Source organism: Mobula hypostoma, chromosome 1, assembly GCF_963921235.1.
Source record: "Mobula hypostoma chromosome 1, sMobHyp1.1, whole genome shotgun sequence".
NCBI lineage: Eukaryota > Metazoa > Chordata > Chondrichthyes > Myliobatiformes > Myliobatidae > Mobula > Mobula hypostoma.
Genome location: NC_086097.1, coordinates 701,934 through 727,409, shown reverse-complemented (window position 1 = coordinate 727,409; position 25,476 = coordinate 701,934). Strand labels below are relative to the sequence as shown.

Here is a 25,476-nt window from a genome sequence, read left to right as displayed (position 1 = left end):
CTTTGCCCATTCTCCAAATCTGTCTAAGTGCTCTGTAGTCTCTCTACTTCCACAAAACTACCTGCCCCTCCACCTATCTTCATATCATCTGCAAACTTTACAACCAGCCACCAATTCCATCAAACAAATCACTGACATATAACGTAAAAGTATCTGTCCCAACACAGACTCCTGCCAAACACCAGTAGTCACCGGCAGCCAGTCAGAAAAACTTTCTTTTATTCCCACTCTTTGCCTCCTGCCAAACAGCCGCGGCTTTATCCATGCTAAAATCTTTCCATTGGCTTGTAGCTTGTTAAGCAGCCCCACGAGTCGCACCTTGTCAAGAGCCTACTGGAAATCCAAGTACACAACATCAACCAATTTTCCTTTGTCTATCCAAAAGATTTGTCAGGTAAGAAATTCCCTTGAGGAAACCAAGCTGACTACAGCCTATTTTATCATGTGCCTCCAAGTACCCTGAGACTTCATCCTTCAGAATTGACTCCAACATCTTCCCAACCACTGAGGTCAGATTAATCGGTCTATATTTTCCTTTCTTTGGCCTCTCGCAGTTCTTGAAGAGCGGAGTGACATTTGCAATTTTAAGTCTTCCAGAACCATTCCAGATTCTAGTGCTTCTTGAAAGATCATTACAACGATTCTTCACGACCTCTTTAGCCACCTCTTTCAGAACCCTAGGGCTTACACCATCTGGTCTAGATGATTTATCTACCTTCAGACCTTTCAGTTTCCCATGAATCTTCTACCTACAGTAACTTCACACACTTCATCCCCCTGAGTCCTGGAATTTCCACTTTACAGCTAGTATCTTCCACAGTGAAGAAGGCCCCACCTCCCCCTCGTACCCCATCTGTTACTCATTTTTATGCACACATTCTTTCTCTCACTCTCCTTTTTCTCCCTCTGTCCCTCTGAATATACCTCTTGCCCATCCTCTGGGTCACCCCCCCCCCGTCTTTCTTCCCGGACCTCCTGTCCCATGATCCTCTCGTATCCCCTTTTGCCTATCACCTGTCCAGCTCTCGGCTCTATCCCTCCCCCTCCTGTCTTCTCCTATCATTTTGCATCTCCCCCTCCCCCTCCAGCTTTCAAATCCCTTACTCACTCTTCCTTCAGTTAGTCCTGACGAAGGGTCTCGGCCTGAAACGTCGACTGCGCCTCTTCCTATAGATGCTGCTTGGCCTGCTGCGTTCACCAGCAACTTTGATGTGTGTTGCTTGAATTTCCAGCATCTGCAGAATTCCTGTTGTTTGCGTGTAAATTACTTAATTCAGTTCATCCACTATTTTGTAGTCCCCCATTTCTACCTCTTCGGCATCATTTTCCAGTGGTTTGATATCCACTCTCAACTCTCTTTTACACTTTAGGTATCTGAATAAACTTTTGGTATCCTCTTTAATATTATTGCCTAACACACTTTCGTATTCTATCCTAACCTTCTTAATGACTTTTTTAGTTGCCTTCTGTTGGCTTTTAAAATCTTTCCAATCCTCTAACTTGCCCCTAATTTTTGCTCCATTATATGCCCTCTCTTTGGCTTTTATGTTGGCTTTGACTTCTCTTGTTAGCCATGATTGTGTCACCTTTCCTCTTTATCTCTCGGTTTCTCACTTCCCATTTTGTTTGTTGATGGCTACCTGTTTTCTCTGTAATTCTCAATGCTTTTGTAAGTCTGAAGGTGCTGTGCTGTTTACAGCTTTCTTTATTTTCTGCAGCCTCACCTCCTTGTTTTATGGAGAACAAAATGAAAAGGAGAAATCTTCCTGTGAAACCAGCCCAACAGAACTGGAGAGTAAGGATGTGGTGAGTCAACTTACATTTCAGTGAACTTACTGAAATGTTTACGGGGACTATGAGTGGGAACTTCTTCACTCTGAGGGTGGTGAGAGTGTGGAAGAAGCTTCCAATGGAAGTGGTGGATGCAGGTTTGATTGCAGCACTTCAAGGTCATAGGTATAGGTACATGGGTGGGAAGAGCATGCAGGGCTGATCCAGATGTTGCTCGATGGGACGGGGCAGAATAATAGTTTGTCATGGACTAGATGGGCCGAGTGACCTGTTTCTCTGTGTAGTGTTCTATGATATTATTTACTAGTTATCCAACTGCAAAAGCAATTTGGATTATTTTTACATCACGTACAAAATGCTGGAGGAACTCAGCAGTTCAGGCAGCATCTATGGAAATGAATAAACAGTCAACATTTTGAGCCAAAACTCTTCATTGGGACTGGGAAGGAAGGGGGAAGAAGTCAGAATAAGGAGGTTTGGGGGAGCAGAAGGGGTGTGTACAAGCTGGCAGGTGACAGATGAGTCCAGAGGGGAGGTAGGTGGGTAGGGGATTGAGGATGAAGTAAGAAGCTGGGAGGTATTAGGTGGAAAAGGTAAAGGGCTGAAGAAGAAAGAATCTGATAATAGTGGACCATGCAAGAAAGGGAAGAAAGAGGAGAACCAGTGGGAGGTGATGGGTAGGTGAGAGAAGGAGAGAGAGAGATACCAAAATGTGTAATGGAAAAAGAGTGAAGGGGGAGGGGGGAAATTACTGGAAGTTATGAAAATCATTGTTCATGCCATCAGGTTGTAGGTTACTCAGATGGATATGAGGTGTTGCTCCTCCAACCTGAGTGTGGCCTTATAGTGACAGTTGAGGACACATGTTGGAATGAAAATGGAAAGTGAAATTGAAAAACTACTTTAAGCACCTTCTTTTGTGGCAGACAGGGTGAAGGTGCTCAATGAAGCAGTCTCCCAATTTGCCTCACTAGATACAGCAGATGACTCACAGTTGAAGTGTTTTTTGCGGGACTGATAGACTCACAAGTGAAGTGTTGCCTCACCTCAAGGTGAGGGAGGAGGTGTAAAGGCAGGTGGAGCACTTGTCCTGCCTGCAGCAATGAGTTCCATGAGGGAGATCAGTATGGAAGGATGATATTACAGTGCCTTTGGACCCCTTACCTTAGAAAGGATGTGCTGAAACTGGAGAGGGTTCAAAGGAGGTTCACAAAAATGACTCCAGGATTGAATGGCTTGACATATGAAGAGTGTTTGATGGCTCTTGGCCTGTATTCACTGGAACTCAGAAGAATGAGGGGTGACCTCCTTGAAACCTATTGAATGGTGAAAGACATTGACAGAGTGGATATGGAGAGGATGTTTCCAATGGTGGGAGAGTCTAAGACCAGAGGACACAGCCTCAGAATAGAGGGGCATCCTTTTAGAACAGAGATAAAAAGGAATTTCTTTAGCCATAGAGTGGTGAGTCTGTGGAATTCTTTGCCACAGGCAGCGGTGGAGGCCAAATCTTTATGAATATTTAAGGCAGAGGTTGATAGATTCTTGATTGGTCAGGGCATGAAGGGATACGAGGAAAAGGTAGGAGACTGGGTCTGAGAAGAAAAATTGGATCAGTCATGATGAAATGGTGGAGCAGACTTGATAGGCCAAATGGCCTAATTCTGCTCCTATATCTTATGGTCTTATGGTAATTTCTGTGTTGCTAAAATTTCATCTATTAAATGGTCTTTCCCGATTTGTTGATAATTATCGAGTCTGTTCATATGTTCTCATTTATTTAAATTTGATTACTGATGTTTGCTCATGTGACCGTTCTAATTGTTGATTGCTAATGGCCATTGGCACTAATGTCTTGTAAATTGGTGGTTGCTATTGTGTTGTATGTTATGGGATTGTCCTGTGTTTCAAACTTGGCACTAAATCACAGTCAATTCTGGTAAGTTTCACATACTGGCAATAAAGTGATTCTGATTCTGATATGTGATCTTAGCTTCAAATTAATGGATTTTTCATTTTGTTTTGTTTTTCGGTAGGGCTTTTGTTCATGGCTGACCACACTCTATCACATGAGGTATGTTGAATGTTCATTGCTTAATCCTTGTGATTTCTGCTGTGTGAAGAGAGTTACATATAGTCACCTCCTTCAGCCACATGTCAGAATACAGAAGAAATGATGTGTCAATGGTAGCAGTGTCATGGTGACAATTTCCTTGTTAATGGACATTACCAGTTCCTGAGGAAGATGAGAATAAGGCTACGTCCACACTAGACTGGATAAATCTGTAACCGAAGCTTTTTCTCTTCGTTTTGACCCTCCGACCACACTGAAATGGAGTTTTCCTCCCCCAAAAACGGAGCTTTTCTAAAACACTCTCCAGAGTGTTTAAATCTGAAAACGCCGGTTGGCTGTTGTAGTGTGTACGGGGTAACTGGCTAATTTTAAAAACGCTGTCATGACGTGCCGGAACAAATGGTGGCGGCAGCGCGGCATTTAATTGTTTTCTTAAACGCAACCTCCAACACCACAACAATATCTGACAATGGATGTGTAACATCCCAATGTAACATTGTATGGAAATACAATGTAACACTGATGCAGACATGTTTTATACATTTAACAAGATGCTTTATTAATGTATTGCTTGTGCAAACATTCAATAGATGCAATTGTCACTTTTGCCCAGTAACTTGTTTGATTGCACATGTTAAATACAGCAAAATAATACACAAAGACATGGCAAAAGTAAAGGCAAACGAATGAGGTAACAGCAAATTTCACTTTTGCCCAGTAACAAGCCTTCTTGCATTTAGTTGTAGCTGTCGTCCCTTTCATCGGTGACGAGACTATGGCTGTAGGAAACGTTTCTGGACCAACTGGAAAAATGGGCTTAAAAATGGCAGATGGAGTTTAATACAGACAAGTGTGAGGTATTGCACTTTGGAAGGACAAGCCAAGGTAGAACATACAGGGTAAATGGTAGGGCACTGAGGAGTGTAGTAGAACAGAGGGATCTGGGAATACAGATACAAAATTCCCTAAAAGTGGCGTCACAGGGAAATAGGATCGTAAAGAGAGCTTTTGGTACATTGGCCTTTATTATTCAAAGTATTGAGTATAAGAGCTGGAATGTTATGATGAGGTTGTATAAGGCATTGGTGAGGCTGAATCTGGAGTATTGTGTTCAGTTTTGGTCACCAAATTACAGGAAGGATATAAATAAGGTTGAAAGAGTGCAGAGGAGGTTTACAAGGATGTTGCCGGGACTTGAGGAACTGAGTTACAGAGAAAGGTTGAATAGGTTAGGACTTTATTCCCTGGAGTGTAGAAGAATGAGGGGAGATTTGATAGAGGTATATAAAATTATGGTGGGTATAGATAGAGTGAATGCAAGCAGGCTTTTTCCACTGAGGCAAGGGGAGAAAAAAACCAGAGGACATGGGTTAAGGGTGAGGGGAGAAAAGCTTAAAGGGAACATTAGGGGGGGCTTCTTCACACAGAGAGTGGTGGGAGTATGGAATGAGCTGCCAGACGAGGTGGTAAATACGGGTTCTTTTTTAACATTTAAGAATAAATTGGACAGATACATGGATGGGAGGAGTATGGAGGGATATGGTCCATGTGCAGGTCAGTGGGACTAGGCAGAAAATGGTTCGGCACAGCCAAGAAGGGCCAAAATGCCTGTTTCTGTGCTGTAGTTTTTCTAAGGTTTCTATGGTTTCTAAACATGCACCAAGTCTTTCGTCTGGCAATTTCCTTTTAAGTTTTTCTAGTCTGTAACTGGACAAACGCGCACCAAGTATACCGTTTCCTCTTCACTTGTTTTCTGTGTGTCCTGTGCATGCCCAGTAGGAGGAGATTCGTCCAAATACCCATTTTAATGTGGACAGAGGTATTTTCAAAAACGCCTGGTGTGAATGCCTATCATTTTTACGCGAAACCGGCATTTTCAAAATTATCCAGTCTAGTGTGGACATAGCCTAAACCCATAACTATTGTAATGAAAATAAATCAGAGAGGTTAAGAACCATTTAAGGTAACAAACAATAAAAAATGAAACTGCAAACATTCAGAAAGAATGATGTGACCAATGAAGTGTCTGCTTATTTAACATGTAGTATAGTGACTGGGTGTCAGAAGAAGGAATTACAGGAAGAAGTTCTCCAGTTGGGTCTCAGTTTGAACAGAATAATCAAGCGAAATGGAACAGAATTTCTGACAGATTGATTTCTGATAGATTGTTTTATGTTCTATCTTCGAAGATGTTGTGAGAAGGAATGGCTGTGTGGATGGTGGTGTTCCTAATCACCTGTTGCCCATGACCACCTTGGTCATATAACTATATAACAATTACAGCATGGAAACAGGCCATCTCAGCCCTTCTAGTCCACGCTGAACTCTTACTCTCACCTAGTCCCACCGACCTGCACTCAGCCCAAAACCCCCCATTCCTTTCCTGTCCATATAGCTGTCCAATTTTAACTTTAAACGACAACATCGAACCTGCCTCAACCACTTCTGCTAGAAGCTTGTTCCACACAGCTACCACTCTCTGAGTAAAGAAGCTCCCCTTCGTGTTACCCCTCAACTTTTGCCCTTTAACTCTCAACTCATGTCCTCTTGTTTGAATCTCCCCCACTCTCAATGGAAAAAGCCTATCCACGTCAACTCTATCTATCCCCCTCATAATTTTAAATCCCTCTATCAAGTCCTCCCTCAACCTTCTACGTTCCAAATAATAAAGACCCAACTTGTTCAACCTTTCTCTGTAACTTAGGTGACGAAACCCAGGTTACATTCTAGTAAATCTTCTCTGTACTCTCTCTATTTTGTTGACATCTTTCCTGTAATTCGGTGACCAAAACTGTACACAATGATCAAAATTTGGCCTCACTAATGCCTTGTACAATTTCAACATTGCACCCCAACTCCTATACTCAATGCTCTGATTAATAAAGGCCAGCATACCAAAAGCTTTCTTCACCATCCTATCCACATGAGATTCCACCTTCAAGGAATTATGCACTATTATTCCTAGATCCCTCTGTTCTACTGCATTCTTCAATGCCCTATCATTTACCATGTATGTCCTATTTTGATTAGTCCTACCAAAATGTAGCACCTCACATTTATCAGCATTAAACTCCATCTGCCATCTTTCAGCCCACTCTTCTAACTGGCCTAAATCTCTCTGCAAGCTTTGAAAACCTACTTCATTATCCACAACTCCACCTATCTTAGTATCATCTGCATACTTACTAATCCAATTTACCACCCCATCATCCAGATCATTAATGTATATGACAAACAACATTGGACCCAGTACATATCCCTGAGGCACACCACTAGTCACTGGGCTCCAATCTGACAAACAGTTATCCACCACTACTCTCTGGCGTCTCCCATCCAGCCACTGTTGAATCCATTTTACTACTTCAATATTAATACCTAACGATTGAACCTTCCTAACTAACTTTCCATGTGGAACCTTGTCAAAGGTCTTACTGAAGTCCATACAGACAACATCCACCGCTTTACCCTCGTCAACTTTCCTGGTAACCTCTTCAAAAAATTCAATAAGGTTTGTCAAACATGACCTTGTCAGAGGCCCTGCTATTTCCACACTAATTTCCCTCAAGGTCCGAGGGAATATCCTTTCAGGACCCGGAGACTTATCCACTTTTATATTTCTTATAAGCACCAGTACTTCCTCTTCTTTAATCATCATAGTTTCCATAACTTCCCTACCTGTTTCCCTTATCTTACACAATTCAATATCCTTCTCCTTAGTGAATACCGAGAAAAGAAATTGTTCAGAATCTCCCCCATTTCTTTCGGCTCCACACATAGCTGACTACTCTGATTCACTAAGGGACCAATTTTATCCCTCACTATCCTTTTGCTATTAATATAACTGTAGAAACCTTTGGGATTTATTTTCACCTACTTGCCAAAGCAACCTCATATCTTCTTTTAGCTTTTCTAATTTCTTTCTTAAGATTCTTTTTACATTCTTTATATTCCTCGAGCACTTCATTTACTCCATGCTGCCTATATTTATTGTAGATATCTCTTTTTTCGAACCAAATTTCTAATATCCCTTGAAAACCATGGCTCTCTCAAACTTTTAACCTTTCCTTTCAACCTAACAGGAACATAAAGATCCTGTACCCTTAAAATTTCACCTTTAAATGACCTCCATTTCTTTATTACATCCTTCCCATAAAACAAATTGTCCCAATCCACTCCTTCTAAATCCTTTCACATCTCCTCAAAGTTAGCCTTTCTCCAATCAAAAATCTCAACCCTGGGTCCAGACCTATCTTTCTCCATAATTATATTGAAACTAATAACATTGTGATCACTGGACCTGAAGTGCTCCCCAACACAAACCTCTGTCACCTGACCTATCTCATTCCCTAACAGGAGATCCAACACTGCCCCTTCTCCAGTTGGTACCTCTATGTATTGCTGCAAACAACTTTCCTGCACACATTTTACAAACTCCAAACCGTCCAGCCCTTTTACAGAATGGGCTTCCCAGTCTATGTGTGGAAAATTAAAATCTCCCACAATCACAACCTTGTGCTTACTACAAATATCTGCTATCTCCTTACAAATTTGCTCCTCCAATTCTTGCTCCCCATTTGGTGGTCTATAATACACCACCATAAGTGTTACTACACCTTTTCCATTCCTCAATTCCAGCCAAATAGCCTCCCTAGATGAGCCCTCTAACCAATCCTGCAAGAGCACTGCTGTAAGATTTTCTCTGACAAGCAATGCAACATCTCCCCCTCTTGTCCCTCCAATTCTATCACACCTGAAGCAATTAAATCCAAGAATATTTAGTTGCCAATCACACCCCGCCTGTAACCAAGTTTCACTAATAGCTACCACATCATACTTCCAGGTATCAATCCATGCTTTAAGCTCATGCATCTTTCTTATAATGCTCCTAGCATTAAAATAAATGCATTTAAGAAATTTTCCACCTCTTACTCTCTGTTTATCACCAACGGTGCAAACAACTTTACTATTTTCTTTTTCTTCCTTCTCCCCTACATCTGTTCCTACACTCTGGTTCCCCTCCCCCCTTGTATCTAGTTTAAATCCACCGGATCCTTTCTAGCAAACCTACCTGCAAGAATATTTGTCCCCCTCCAGTTCAGATGTAAACGGTCCCGCCGGAACAGGTCCCATCTTCCCTGGAAAACTGCCCAATTATCTATAAATCTGAAGCCCTCCCTCCTGCACCATGTCTTCAGCCACGTGTTGATCTGCGCTATCTTACTATTTCTAAACCCGCCTGCGCGTGGCCCTGGTAGCAATCCTGAGATTGCTATCCTGGAGGTCCTGTCCTTTAACTTGGCACCTATCTCCCTAAACTCACCATTCAGGACCTCCTCACTCTTCCTACCCATGTCATTAGTCCCTACATGGACCACAACATCCGGCTGCTCACCCTCCCTCTTGAGAATACCGAGAACTCGATCCGAGATATTGCGGACCTTGGTACCAGCGATGTAACAGACCATCTGGGATTCTCGATCTCTTCCACAGAACCTCTCATCTGTCCCCCTAACTATCGAATCCGCTATCACTACTGCTCTCCTCTTTTCCCTCCTTCCCTTCTGAGTTGAGGGTCCCATCTCGGTGCTAGAGACACAACCACTGCAACTTGTCCCTGGTAGGTCGTCCCCCTCAACAGTGTCCAAAACGATGTACTTATTATTGGTGAGAACAACCACAGGAGTGCTCTGCTCATTCTGTCTATTCCCCTTCCCTCTTTTTACAGTCACCCAGCTACCTGTCTCCTGACTCTTAGTGGTGACTATCTCCCTGTAACTCCTGTTTATTTCTGCCTCTGCCTCCCGAATGATCCGAAGTTCATCCAGCTCCAGCTCCCTAACTCGGTTTATCAGGAGCTGCAGCTGGATGCACCTTTTACAGGTGTAATCATCAGGGACGATTGTGCTCGCCCTGACTTCCCACATACTGCAAATGGAGCACTCAATTGCCCTAACTGCTGCCTCCATTACCTACTCTTAAGGTAATTAGATTTATTAAAGGAACTTACCCAACCTTACCTCACTTGGAGTGAAGCTCTTCCTCAGCTCACCAAAGCCTCAGAAGTCAAAGCCTTCCTACTCTGTCTCCCACTACTCCGTCACCTGCTCCATTAATCGTCTCTCTTTTAAACACTCCCGCTGCATCACGGGTCATAGAGGTTACGAATTTGTGAGGTTCTTTTAGAAATCGGCAGTGCATTTTGCAGGTGGTATATTCTACCACCACTCTACACCAGTAGTGGAGGGAATGTTTTTTGTGGTGAACTGGGATTGGGGTGGACAATCAAACATGCTGCTTTATCCAAGATGGGAGGTGTTGGAGCTGCAGTCATCCCTGCAAGTGGATGTTGTTCCTTTTTATCCTGCCTTATACCTCCCTGGGGAGGCTGTGAAGTGGCAGTATAGTCAACCACTGACTTGCTCGTTGTGAAATATTCACATTCAGTAGTGATGTCGATGTCAGGTTTTCTCCCTGCTTCCGTTTACACAGATGGTTTTGAACTGGCGCCCTGCTAAAAATGAGGGAGGATGCTGTGAGGGGCTGTGGTGAAGAAGGGGCTGAGGGAGAGCATTTTGGGCAGAGTACATCGAGTGACAGGGCTCTGTAGGAGTGAATGAGGAGCATTAGAAGCCACAACATGAGGTGAGAAGGAACAAGGGCAGAGGAAGCAGAGGTGTTGGGAGGGGATGGGCTGATAGCAGTTCTTGTAGCTGTCTGTGAAACTGGAGCTGTATCCACTGTGTTTGTACTCAGAGATGATGAAATTCAATACAAGTGCGGAATCGACGCCATCGTGTATCTCTCGTTCCAGCGTCACATCTTAGTTCTCCTCAGTGTGGTCTGTGTCTTCTCCATCGCCATCATCCTTCCTGTCAACTTCTCGGGGGACCTGCTGGGTAAGGATCTGTGTTCTTTAGTCAGAGGATGGTGAATCTGTGGAATTCATTGCCACAGATGGCTGTGGAGGCTATCTCTGGGCATACTTAAAACAGAGGTTAATAGGTTCTTGATTAGTAGGCATGTGAAGAGGTTATGGGGAGAAGACAGGAGAATGTCTTAAGGTCTTATAACGGGGTATGGTCTTATAAAGAGGAATAATAAATCAGCCATGATTGAATAGCGATGCAGACTCGATGGGCTCAATGGCCTAATTCTGCTCCTTTGTCTGGGATCTTACTGGGAGCAGAGAAGGCATGGCACCAGAGGTCAGCAGTAACAGGTGTGTGTAACAGAGTAGGTGGGGAAGTGTGGCAGATGGATCAAAAGCCTGGCCAAAGAGGTGCACCCTAAAGATCATTGTAGGGAAGAGAGAGGTGCAGAGGGCTAATTTCCTAAACTGGAGGTGTTGGCACTAGTTATTACATTTGTGAATACCAGGTGCCTCTTTGTTTGGGGGCTTGCAGAGAAATCAGGGTGGTGGTGGACCAGAACAAGTTCAGGTCCTGTGAGACCATGGAGCGATCTAAGTTTTCACATTGGAGAGACTGGGGTAGAACTGGGAGCTGAGGAAGGGGAGGGCAAGTGAATTGGTCAAGAGCAAGGAGCTAGCCTTGGGCTGCAGACACTGGATAAAACCACTGGCTCTGACCACTGGGAGGGGGAAGTCTGTGCTTTGTCTTGTTGCACTTGCACCTACCACTGACTGATGAACATTTATGTTCCAGGAGACAGCCCGCAACACTTTGGCCGTATAACCATCGCAAACGTTCCTGCAGAGTGAGTGAGGAAGGACTGTCTGTAATTCCACAATGCAGCCACCATCTACTCTCCCCCTGAACTGGTCCCACACATTTCTGCTGCCCATCAATCTCCCGGTGGTACCCCCACTCCCATCCATTGCCAACAGGAACATCTCTGTTTCCTTTTACTCTATTCCCTAGTGCTGAGTCGACCCCATTCTGTACCCTCTTCTCATCTGATCTGCCTCAATGCTGCCATCATATCCATGATGGTCCCTCACTGCTGTCAGTCTCTCCTGCACTCCCAACCATCCCCTACCCAAGCTTCCTTCCCCGTCAGTTCTGCTCACCTATCTTATCATTCATACCCCTACCTACTGGCCTGCCTTCATCATTTGCCATCCCCTTATACCCAGCTGTCTACACCAATCTTACGAGCCACACAGAAACAATGGTTGTGTTGATGATGAGGTCTTCCCCCAAGCCATCAGACTCCATAATACTCAGAGTCTAGACTGAATATCTGCATCATTTATTACTATATTGTAATTTGTCCTCTACTGTGCCTGTTGTCTTGTTTATTATTTATTGTATTGCCCTGCACTGTTTTGTGCACTTTATGTAGTGCTGTGTAGGTCTGTAGTCTAGTGAAGTTTTTGTGTTGTCTTAAGTAGTCTAGTGTAGCCTTGTGTTGTCTCACTTAGTCTAGTGTAGTTTTTGTGTTGTTTCATATAGCACCATGGTCCTGGAGGAATGTTGTTTCATTTTTACTGTGTACTGTACCAGCAGTTTATTGTCGAAATGACAATAAAAAGCGACTTGACTTGACTTGACTGGGAATTTGTGAAAGAACATTTTCACCCAGAAGATGATTACGCTGCCTAAGAGGAGATGGACACAAAGATTCCCACAATATGTAAGAAGTAGATATGGGGAAAGTAACTGTAGGGGTTTCGGAGAGTCAGGATCATCTTTATAGACCTGTTAGCTTGACATCTGTGGTTGGGAAGTTGTTGGAGTCGATTGTCAAGGATGAGGTTACAGAGTACCTGGAGGCATATGACAAGATAGGCAGAACTCAGCATGGATTTCTTAAAGGAAAATCCTGCCTGACAAACCTATTACAATTTTTTGAGGAAATTACCAGAGTGCTGGACAAGGGAGATGCAGTGGATGTTGTATATTTGGATTTTCAGAAAGCCTTTGACAAGGTGCCACACATGAGACTACTTAACAAGATAAGAGCCCATGGAATTACGGAAAAGTTACATAAGTGGATAGAGCGCTGGCTGATTGACAGGAAACAGAGAGTGGGAATAAAGGGATCCTATTCTGGTTGGCTGCCGGTTACCAGTGGTGTTCCACAGGGGTCTGTGTTGGGGCCGCTTCCTTTAAATTGTACATCAACGATTTGGATTATGGAATAGATGGCTTTGTGGCTAAGTTTGCTGACGATACAAAGATAGGTGGAGGGGCCAGTAGTGCTGAGGAAACGGAGAGTCTGCAGAGAGACTTGGATAGATTTGAAGAACGGGCAGAGAAGTGGTAAATGAAGTACAATGTTGGAAAGTGTATGGTTATGCACTTTGGCAGAATAATAAACGGGCAGACTATTATTTAAATGGGGAAAGAATTCAAAGTTCTGAGATGCAACGGGACTTGGGAGTCCTCGTACAGGATACCCTCAAGGTTAACCTCCAGGTTGAGTCGGTAGTGAAGAAGGCGAATGCAATGTTGGCATTCATTTCTAGAGGAATAGAGTATAGGAGCAGGGATGTGATGTTGAGGCTCTATAATGTGCTGGTGAGACCTCACTTGGAGTACTGTGGGCAGTTTTGGTCCACTTATTTAAGAAAGGATGTGCTGACATTGGAAAGGGTACAGAGAAGAGTCACTAGAATGATTCCGGGAATGAGAGGGTTAACATATGAGGAACATTTGTCCGCTCCTGGACTGTATTCCTTGGAGTTTAGAAGAATGAGGGGAGACCTCATAGAAACATTTTGAATGTTGAAAGGCATGGACCGAGTGGATGTGGCAAAGTTGTTTCCCATGATGGGGGAGTCTAGTTCGAGAGGGCATGACTGAAGGATTGAAGGGCACCCATTCAGAACAGAAATGCAAAGAAATTTTTTTAGTCAGAGGGTGGTGAATCTATGGAATTTGTTACCACGGGCAGCAGTGGAGGCCAAGTCATTGGGTTTATTTAAGGCAGAGGTTGATAGGTATCTGAGTAGCCAGGGCATCAAAGGTTATGGTGAGAAGGCGGGGGGAGTGGGACTAAGTGGGAGAATGGATCAGCTCATGATAAAATGGCGGAGCAGACTCGATGGGCCGAATGGCCAACTTCTGCTCTTTTGTCTTATGGTCTTATGGTATTCTGAGGCTGTGTCCTCTGGTCTTAGACTCTTGCAGCCTAGGAAATATCCTCTCCACATCCACTCTATCAAGGCCTTTCACCATTTGATATGTTTCAATGAGGTCACCCCTCATTCTTCTGAATTCTCATGATACAGGCCCAGAGCTATCAAATGCTCTTCATAAGGCAAGTTGTTCAATGCTGGAAACATTTTTGAGAACCTACTTTGAACCCTCTCCAATGTTAGCACATCCTTTCTAAGATCAGGGGCCCAAAACAGTTCACAATACTCCAGCTGATGCCACACCAATGTTTTATAAAATCTCAACATTACATCCTTGCTATTCTTGTCCTCTTGAAATGAATGCTAGCATCGCCTTTGCCTTCCTCACCAGTGACTGAACCTGCAAATTAACCTTCAGGGAATTCTGCACAAGAACTTTCAAGTCACTTTGCACTTCACATTTTTGAATTTTCTCTCCATTTGGAAAATAGCCATCTACTAAAGTGCATGATCATACACTTCCCAACACTGTAATCCATCTGCCACTTCTTTGCCCATTCTCCCAATCTATCTAAGTCCTTCTGTACCCTCTTTATTTCCTCAGAATGACCTGCCTTTCCACCTATCTTTGTATCGTCCACAAACTTTTTAACAAAGCCATCGATTCCATCATCCAAGTCATTGACATTTAACATAAAAGGAAGTGATCCTAACATAAACCCATGTGGAAAACCAGTAGTCATCGGCAGCCAACCAGAGAAGTCTCCCTTTATTCCCACTCTTTGCTTCCAGCCAATCATCCATTGCTTAATTCTTGCTAGCATCTTTCCTGTAATACCATAGGCTCTTAACCTGTTAAGCAGCTTCATGTTTGGCACCTTGTCAAAGTCCTTCTGAATATCCAAGTATACAACATCCATCGATTCTCTTTTGTCTATCCTGCTTGTTACTTCTTCAAAGAATTTCAACAGATTTGTCAGGCAAGATTTTCCCTTGAGGAAATCAAGCTGACTACGGCCTATTTTATCATGTGCATTCAAGTACTTCAAAACCACATCCTCAACTATCAACTCCAACATCTTCCCAACCACTGAGAAGAGATGAAGTGGCCTACAATTTCCTTTCTACTGCTCCTCTCCCTTCTTGAAGAGTGGAGTGACACTTTCAATTTTCCAGTCTTCCAGGTGTATAAGATGATGAGAGGCATTGATGGTGTAGCTAGTTAGAGGCTTTTTCTCAGGGCTGAAATGGCTAACACGAGAGGGCACAGTTTTAAGGTGCTTGGAAGTAGGTACAGAGGAAGTATGTCGGGGCAAGTTTTTTACCCAGAGGGTGGTAAGTGTGTGGAATGGGCTGCTGGCGACGGTGATGGAGGCGGATTTGATAGCGTCTTTTAAGAGACTCCTGGATAGGTACATAGAGCTTAGAAAAATAGAGGGCACAGCATCATGGGCCGAAGGGCCTGTATTGTGCTGTAGGTTTTCTATGTTATTATGACCATTCCAGAATCTAGTGATTCTTGGAAGATCATTACTAATGCCTCCACACTCTCTTCAGCCACCTCTTTCAGAACTTTGGGGTGTACACCATTTGATCCAGGTGACTTATCTACCTTCAGACCTTTCAGTTTTCCAAGATACTTCTTCCTCGTAATGGCAACTTCACATACTTCTGACCTCTGACGCTTTCAAACTTTCATTATACTGTCAGAATCTTCCGCATTGAAGACTGATGCAAAAGTGACAATGAAGCCATCTGACTTCTGTGTACAACAGCAAGCATTCAAACTGTTGATCATTCTCAATACAAATTTCTTGAAATAGTTGAGAATTGAGAGCATGGGACCTGATTTTATTTACTGCTGTGATAACAGTATTTAATGATTTATGCAGCTGATCACGTAGGATTTTTGTGAGAAGGTATCTGAATTATACAGTGAATGGTAAATACTATTATGTTACATACAGTTTTTTTTCAAGAAAGTAATAGCCTAGGGTAGTGTCCTTTCATTGATGGTGCCCATCTGTTGCACAAGCAAGAATATTGTTGAGCAGAATGTCCTCTTTGAAAAATTGTTCAACAACCTGAATATTGACTCTCCGTCATATCTATTTCTAGTCCCCTTGCAAATAAAAACTCTAGTACCATGCCACACACAAAATATTTCAAAGTGTTTCGGCCTGAAACATCGACAATACTCTTTTCCATAGGTGCTGCCTATTTTGCTTGGGTTTTCAGCATCTGCAGATTTTCTCTTGTTTGTGATTACTGTACCATGCTTTCATGTTTTATGAAGCGAACATAAGCCAGAAGCAAAGATTCATTGCCTGGCAAATTGACCTATCCAACTGCAGAGTGAATTCCATTGTCCCATTCATGTTGCACATTGTGTCTTCCACATTCTCAGACATTTCATCTTTAAACAAAGTTGTCACTGAGTGGAATCACTTTAATTATTTGCTCTGGTGACTTGTGTAGAACATTACCCAGAAGCTCTCTTACTGTTGCACAGTCAGTTCTTCTCCAATTGTATGGGGCTTTCCAGATTTAGCAATGAGCAATGAAATATTGTATGAAGCATGCAAACCATTACTCTTTTGTTATGAAGTGCTGGCATACATGTTTTGAGTGTTTTTTCATTTCTGAAAGTTTTCACGAAGTGACTGACAATAAGCCAAGTTCTTGTTTGCTTTATCAGAGTGTATTCTCTTCAAACGTTCAAGGAACCTGGACAGTTTCATTGCTTCATTTGGAAAAAAAACTTTTTCACACAACAGATATATTGGCTGCTGTTGGTTACTTGGTGCTGGTATAAATCCATATTTCAGGTACTCCACATTATTCTGTCAACATACTGCTCTTAATTAAAAATTAGATCATGGCGATAATGAGAGACATAGAAACATAGAAAACCTACAGCACAATACAGGCCCTTTGGCCCACAGAGCTGTGCTGAACATGTCCTTACCTGAGAAATTACCTAGGGTAATTAGCCCTTTATTTTACAGTGAACGGTAGGGCACTGAGGAGTGTAGTAGAGCAAAGGGATCTGGGAATAGAGGTCCATCATTCATCACAGGTAAATAAGATTGTAAAGAAAGCTTTTGGAACATTGGCATTCAGAAATCAAAGTATCGAGTACAGGAGGTGAAATGCTATGTTGATGTTGTATAAGATATTAGTGAGGCCCAATGGGGAGTATTGTGTGCAGTTGTGGTCACCTGACTGTGCAACAGTTTCTTCCCCCAAGCCATCAGACTCCTCAATACTCAGAGTCTAGACTGACATCTACATCATTTATTATTATACTGTAATTTGTCCTCTACTGTGTTTATTGTCTTGTTTATTAATTATTGTACTGCCCTGCACTGTTTTGTGCACTTTATGTAGTCCTGTGCAGGTCTGTAGTCTAGTGCAGTTTTTATGTTATTTTACGTAGTCTAGTGTAGCCTTGTGCTGTCTCACATAGTTTAGTGTAGTTTTGTGTTGTTTCATGTAGCACCAAGGTCCTGGAGGAACATGGTTTCGTTTTTACTGTGTACTGTACCAGCGGCTTATGGTCGAAATGACAATAAACTTGACTTGACTTAAAGTAACGTTGAAAGAATGCACAGAAAAATTACAAGGATTTTGCTGGGTCTGGAGGAACTGAATTAGAAGGAAAGATTGAATGGGTTAGGACTTTATTCTTTGGAACATAGAAGATTGAGAGGAGATTTGATTGAATATACAAAATTATGGAGGTGTATTGATTGGGAAAATGCAAACAGGCTTTTTCCACCGAGGTTGGGTGGGACTACAGTCATGGGTTAAAGGCGAAAGGTGAAAAGTTTAAGGAGAACATGAGAGGAAACTTCTTTACTCAGAGGGTCAAGAGGATATGGAATGAGCTGCCAGCACATGTGGTACATGTGAGCACATGTGAGCACAATTTTAACTTCTAAGATAAGTTTGGATAGGTACATGGATGGTAGGGGAATGGAGGGCTATGGTCCTGTTGCAGGTCAATAAACTGCAGGGAGGAGGTAGTCTAAATGGTTCAGCATGGACGAGATGGACCTATTTCTGTACTATACTTTTCTATGATTATATGACTCAAAGACATGGCAGATCTTATCACACTTCTGTGCCCACTGCCTCAATCATTTCCTGCAACTCCCTCCTCCACCCGTTACCGTGATTTCCAGTTTCAGATCACTCCTTCCTCTCCCTTTGTTACTTTATTCCCCCTCCATCAGTTCTGCTGCCTCCCGTACTTCTGCTGCTGAAGCTCTGGGTTTTTGTTTTCCAGTGATCGGCTGTTGTGGCTACATAGTATATTTGCGCTCTTCTACTTCATAGTGACAGTGATCTGCATGGGACATCACTCTCTACAGCTTGATTATAAGGAGAATGAGAAGGTGAGCTACAACTGAATGAACACATTGTGTTAATGTGCAGGAGCTGACAGTTTCACAAGCCTGCAAAGGAGCATTTGGCTCATCTTCCTACTCTGGCCAGTGCTTCCAGGATAGGCTTTCATCCAGGATAAATGTTCTAATTTCCACATTTATTCTAATGTTATATGCTCCACAGTTCTCTGCCTGATGAAGCCAATTTTTTCATTTTTAAAAATCCTCCCTCAATGTCAATGTAGGTGTTTGTGAAGCTGTCCAATCACCACAGTGTCACCTGGGGAAGGGAACCTGCAGTCCTTGAGGATTGAGAATGACTGCTTCTAGCCTGGTTCTGAAGTGGTTAATAGGGCCAGTGTGGGACTTGCAGTCCCTTTTACAGAACTCAGAAGTCTTTACACAGACAGAAGTGCAGGCAGGGAATGGTGGGCTATAGACCATGTGCATGGTAAATGGGGTTAATTTGAATTGGCACTGGACAGTATTCAAAAGGTTTGTACAGGAGTAAAGTAATTCCCTTAAAATCAAGTCCAAGGATGCAGTCACCTTGAGCAGCTCTTTTCAGTTGTTCTCGGTCTGGATGGCAGGTGTTTGTTTGGGGACATGGTTTGAGTGCTCTAAGTGCTATGATCTAATCTAGCTGTAGCCTTTTTCTTCCAAAGGTTGCAAGGACATTGCTGATCTCACAAATCCCAAAAGACATCACAGATGCAAGTCTCATCATCAAGCACTTCCAGTGAGTCCTACGGCTTTGAAAAAGTCAGCGTTGGGAGGAGCAGTGAGTGTGTGGGGATGTTGAGAGCGAGGTACTGGGGTTATGGAAGTGAATAGTCTGTATTTCTGAGTCCATGTGCTTTGGAGAAGGGAAGGCTGTGGGGAGAACTAAATTATAAAATAAGGTCATGCCTGTATAGTGAGATTTTGTTCTGCTTGGTAGAGCGATTGAGTGGTCAGATGCTATTTAAAAAAAAAGGAAAGAATTAATAGCGGTTAAGAACAGTTGCATGTGGCGTGCATTTGAATGCAATAGGGTAAATTGCTTCCTCCTAAGCAGTAAATGATCTCTGATAATAATTACTATCTGCATTTTCAATAACTATTTGATCATTTTTTAAGTTTCTCTGTGCTTGAACTACTGTCCTTAGCAATACAAGACACTGTTGTTTATCTCGCATAATCTGTCAACTGTGGGTAGATCACATTTCCACGTAGTTCCTTCTCAGGAGCATTTTACAAGTCATCTCAGTGATCATATTTGGCTTTCTGTTGGAATCAAGCCAATGTGACCACATGCTGCCTTCTTTATGCATCACAAATATTGAATTCCATCATTGAATTAGAGCTATGGTGGCTTCTTGCCTGCTGTCCTTGATAACATCTGTAAGACCATAAGACATAGGAGCAGAATTAGGCCATTCTGCTGTTTGAGTCTGCTCTCATCCCTCTCAATCCCAGGGACCTTGTCAAATGCCTTGCTAAGGTCAGGCTTACCGGCCTATAATTTCCAGGTTTATTTTTAGAGCCTTCCTTAAACAGTGGAATAACATTAGCTATTCTCCAATCCCCTGGTACTTCACCTGTTGCTAAGGATGACATAACTAACTTTGTTAGGGCCCCAGCAATTTTTGCACTTCCCTCCAACAGGGTCTAAGGAACACTTTGTCAGGCCCTGGGGATTTATCCACCCTCATTTGGGTCAGGACAGCAAACACCTCCTCCTCTGTACAGGGTCCATGAAGTCTTTGCCTCACTTCTATAGTTTCTATGTATGTTTCCTGAGTAAATTCCATTTAAGATCTCCCCCACCTCTTTTGGCTCCACACATAGATTACCATTTTGATCTTCCAGAATTTTGTTTCTTGGATTCTTTTTGCTGTTAACGTATCTGTAGAATCTGTTAGGATTCTCCTTCATCTTGTCTGCGAGGGCAACCTTATGTTTTCTTTTAGCCCTCCTGATTTCTTTCTTAAGTGTTGTCCTTTACTCCATAAGCACTTCATTTGTTCCTATCTTTCTATACCTACTATGCACTTCCCTTCCACTCTGTTGCATCTAAAACAACGGAACACTAGAACATTGAGCTAACAGTCCTGCCCGTCCTGCAAATGAGTCTCACTAATGGCTACAAAATCATAATTCCAGGTATTGATCCAGGTCCTGAGCTCATCTGCCTTTCCTACAATACTTAAATGGGTATGAATGAGACCCTCCCTCATTCTTCTAAACTCCAGTGAGTACAGGCCCAGAACCATCAAATGCTCATCATGTGTTAACTGCTTCATCCCTGGGATCATTCTCATGAACCTCCTCTCGACTCTCAATAATGCCAGCACATCTTTTCTTAGATGTGGGGCCGGAAACTACTGACAATACTCCTAGTTCAGTCTGACCTATGCATCATAAAGCCAAAGCATGACTTGCATTTGTATTCTAGCCCTCTTGAAATGAATGCAAACGTTGCATTTGCCTTCCTTACGACCAAGTCAGCCTGCAAGCTAACCTTCAGGGAATCCTGCACAAGGACTCCAAAGTCCCTCTGGATCTCAGGTTTTTGAATTTTCTCTCCATTTTGAAAGTAGTCTACGACATTATTTAGAGAGGGAGGGAGAGCGACCAGATGTCTTGGTACATATCGGTAGCAATGACATAGGAAGGAAAAGCAATGAGGTCCTGAAGAGAGAATTTAGAGAGCTAGGCAGAAAGTTGAGAGCAGGACCTTCAGGATAGTAATTTCTGGATTGCTACCTGTGCCATGTGCTAGCGAGGGTAGAAACAAGATGATTTGGCAGATAAATGCATGGCTGAGAAGCTGGTGCAGGGGAAGGGCTTCAGGTTCTTGGATCATTGGGATCTCTTCTGAGGGAAGTATGACCTATACAAAAGGGACAGGTTGCACTGAAACCCGAGGGGGAACAATATTCTTGCAGGCAGGTTTGTTAGAGCTGTTGGGGAGGGTTTAAACTAATTTGGCAGGGGGGTGGGAACCAGAATGAAGGGACTCAGGATAGGACAGATGGTCAAAAAAGCAAAGATAGAACATAGAAAACACAGAAAATCTACAGTACAACACAGACCCTTGGGGCCCACGATGCTGTACCGAACATGTACTTACTTAGAAATTACCTAAGGTTACCCATAGCCCTCTGTTTTCCTAAGCTCCATGTACCTATCCAGGAGTCTCTTAAAAGACCCTATTGTATCCACCTCTACCACCGTTGCTGGCAGCCCATTCCACACACTCGCCACTCTGTGTGAAAAACTTACCCCTGCCATCTTCTCTGTACCTACTTCCAAGCACCTTAAACCTGTGTCCTCTCGTGTTAGCCATTTCAGCCTTGGGGAGAAAGCCTCTGACTATCCACACGATCAATGCCTCTCAGTATCTTGTACACCTCTATCAGGTCACCTCTCATCCTCCGCTGCTTCAAGGAGAAAATGCCGAGTTCACTCAACCTATTCTCATAAGGCATGCTCCCCTATCCAGGCAACATCCTTGAAAATCTCCTCTGCACCCTTTCAATAGTTTCCACGTCCTTCTTGTAGTGAGGTGATTAGAACTGAGCAGAGTACTCCAAGTGGGGTCTGACCAGGTTCCTATATAGCTGCAACATTACCTCTCGGCTCTTAAACTCAATCCCACGATTGATGAAGGCCGATGCACCGTATGCCTTCTTTACTACAGAGTCAACCTGCACAGCAGCTTTCAGTGTCCTATGGACTCGGACACTCCACACTGCCAAGAGTCTTACAATTAATATTATATTCTGTCATCATATTTGACCTACCAAAATGAACCACCTCACACTTATCTGGGTTGAACTCCATCTGCCACTTCTCAGCTGAGTTTTGCATCCTATTGATGTCCCACTGTAACCTCTGACAGCCCTCCGCACTATCCACAACACCCCCAACCTTTGTGTCATCAGCAAATTGACTAACCCTTCCCCCCACTTCCTCATCCAGGTCATTTATAAAAATTACGAATAGAAGGGGTCCCAGAACAGATCCCTGAGACACACCACTGGTAACCGACCTCCATGCAGAATATGATCCGTCTACAAACACACTTTGCCTTCTGTGAGCAAGTCAATTCTGGATCCACAAAGCAAGGTCACCTTGGATTCCATGTCTCCTTACTTTCTCAATAAGCCCTGCATGGGGTACCTTATCAAACGCCTTGCTGAAATCCATATACACTACATGTACTGCTCTACCTTCATAAATGTGTTTAGTCACATCCTCAAAAAATTCAATCAGGCTTGTAAGGCATGACCTACCTTTGACAAAGGGTATGTCTCTCCAAATGTTCACAAATCCTGCTTACCATAGAACCATAGAAACTACAGCACAGAAACAGGCCCTTTGGCCCTTCTTGGCTGTGCCGAACCATTTTCTGCCTAATCACACTGACCTGCACACGGACCATATCCCTCCATACACCTCCCATCCATGTATCTGTCCAATTTATTCTTAAATGTTAAAAAAGAACCCGCATTTACCACCTCGCCTGGCAGCTCATTCCATACTCCCACCACTCTCTGTGTGAAGAAGACCCCCCTAATGTTCCCTTTAAACTTTTCCCCCCTCACCCTTAACCCATGTCCTCTGGTTTTTTTCTCCCCTTGCCTCAGTGGAAAAAGCCTGCTTGCATTCACTCTATCTATACCCATCATAATTTTATATACCTCTATCAAATCTCCCCTCATTCTTCTACGCTCCAGGGAATAAAGTCCTAACCTATTCAACCTTTCTCTGTAACTGAGTTTCTCAAGACCCGGCAACATCCTTGTAAACCCTCTCTGCACTCTCTCAACCTTATTTATATCCTTCCTGTAATTTGGTGACCAAAACTGAACACAATACTCCAGATTCAGCCTCACCAATGCCTTATACAACCACATCATAACATTCCAGCTCTTATACTCAGTACTTTGATTAATAAAGGCCAATGTACCAAAAGCTCTCTTTACAACCCTATCTACCTGTGATGCTACTTTTAGGGAATTTTGTATCTGTATTCCCAGATCCCTCTGTTCCACTGCACTGCTCAGTGCCTTACCATTAACCTTGTATGTTCTACGTTGGTTTGTCCTTCCAATGTGCAATACCTCACACTTGTCAGTATTAATCTCCATCTGCCATTTTTCAGCCCATTTTTCCAGCTGGTCCAAGTCCCTCTGAAAACCTTCCTCACTGTCTATTACACCTCCAATCTTTGTATCATCAGCAAACTTGCTGATCCAATTTACCACATTATCATCCAGATCATTGATATAGATGATAAATAACAATGGACCCAGCACTGATCCCTGTGGCACACCACTAGTCACAGGCCTCCACTCAGAGAAGCAATTCTCTACCACCACTCTCTGGCTTCTTCCATCGAGCCAATGTCTAATCCAATTTACCACCTCTCCATGTATACCTAGCGACTGAATTTTCCTAACTAACCTCCCATGCGGGACCTTGTCAAAGGCCTTACTGAAGTCCATGTAGACAACATCCACTGCCTTCCCTTCATCCACTTTCCTGGTAACCTCCTCGAAAAACTCCAACAGATTGGTCAAACATGACCTACCATGCACAAAGCCATGTTGACTCTCCCTAATAAGCCCCTGTCTATCCAAATGCTTGTAGATTCTGTCTCTTAGTACTCCCTCCAATAACTTACCTACTACTGACGTTAAACTCACCGGCCTATAATTTCCCGGATTACTTTTCGATCCTTTTTTAAACAACGGAACAACATGAGCCACTCTCCAATCCTCCGGCACTTCACCCGTAGACAGCGACATTTTAAATATTTCTGCCAGGGCCCCTGCAATTTCAACACTAGTCTCCTTCAAGGTCCGAGGGAACACTCTGTCAGGTCCCGGGGATTTATCCACTTTAATTTTCCTCAAGACAGCAAGCACCTCCTCCTTTTCAATCTGTACAGTTTCCATGGTCTCACTACTTGTTTCCCTTAACTCCATAGACTTCATGCCAGTTTCCTTAGTAAATACAGATGCAAAAAACCTAATAAAGATCTCCCCCATTTCCTTTGGTTCCGCACATAGCCGACCACTCTGATCTTCAAGAGGACCAATTTTATCCCTTACAATCCTTTTGCTCTTAATATACTTGTAAAAGCTCTTTGGATTATCCTTCACCTTGACTGCCAAGGCAACCTCATGTCTTCTTTTAGCCCTCCTGATTTCTTTCTTAAGTATTTTCTTGCACTTCTTATACTCCTCAAGCACCTGATCTACCCCCTGTTTCCTATACATTTCATACAACTCCCTCTTCTTCTTTATCAGAGTTGCAATATTCCTTGAGAACCAAGGCTCCTTATTCCTATTCAATTTGCCTTTAATCCTGACAGGAACATACAAACTCTGCACTCTCAAAATTTCCCCATTGAAGGCTTCCCACCTACCAATCACATCTTTGCCCGAGAACAACCTGTCCCAATCCACGCTTTTTAGATCCTTTCTCATTTCTTCAAATTTGGCCTTCTTCCAGTTCAGAACCTCAGGACCAGATCTATCCTTGTCCATGATCAAGTTGAAACTAATGGTGTTATGATCACTGGAACCAAAGTGCTCCCCTACACAGACTTCTGTCACTTGCCCTAATTCGTTACCTAACAGGAGATCCAATATTGCATCCCCTCTAGTTGGTCTCTCTATATATTGATTTAGAAAACTTTCCTGCTTCTCAGGATCTTTTCCATCAACTTATGAACCACTGAGGTAAGACTCACTGGTCTATAATTTCCAAGGCTATCTTGAATAAGGGAACGACATTTGCAACCCTCCAGTTCTCCAGAACCTCTCCCATCCCCATTGATGATGCAAAGATCATCGCCAGATTCTCAGCAACCTGTTCCATTGCCTCCCACAGTAGCCTGGGGTACATCTCATCTGGTCCCGGAGACTTATCCAACTGGATGCTTTTCAAAAGCTCCAGCACATCCTCTTTCTAATGTCTATATGCTCAAGCTTTTCAGTCCACTGTAAGTTATCCTACAATCGCCAAGGTCCTTTTCCATAGTGAATACTGAAGCAAAGAACTCATTAAGTATAAACAACAGGAATTCTGCAGATGCTGGAAATTCAAGCAACACACATCAAAGTTGCTGGTGAACGCAGCAGGCCAAGCAGCATCTGTAGGAAGAGGTGCAGTCGACGTTT

The 25,476-nt window shown here is 43.1% G+C and overlaps 1 protein-coding gene across 9 annotated transcripts in view; it reads left to right on the top strand.

The window, feature by feature from the left end:
• Positions 1 to 25,476, top strand: part of tmem63c (transmembrane protein 63C) — a 342,578-nt gene that overhangs the window by 109,191 nt on the left and 207,911 nt on the right. For all 9 annotated transcript variants that reach the window (XM_063042821.1, XM_063042830.1, XM_063042849.1 and 6 more), the window contains 6 exons: positions 1,719 to 1,806; positions 3,828 to 3,865; positions 10,619 to 10,761; positions 11,530 to 11,581; positions 18,199 to 18,307; positions 18,964 to 19,037. In XM_063042821.1, coding sequence (XP_062898891.1) covers positions 1,719 to 1,806; positions 3,828 to 3,865; positions 10,619 to 10,761; positions 11,530 to 11,581; positions 18,199 to 18,307; positions 18,964 to 19,037 — 504 coding nt within the window. The remainder of the gene's footprint in view (positions 1 to 1,718; positions 1,807 to 3,827; positions 3,866 to 10,618; positions 10,762 to 11,529; positions 11,582 to 18,198; positions 18,308 to 18,963; positions 19,038 to 25,476) is intronic.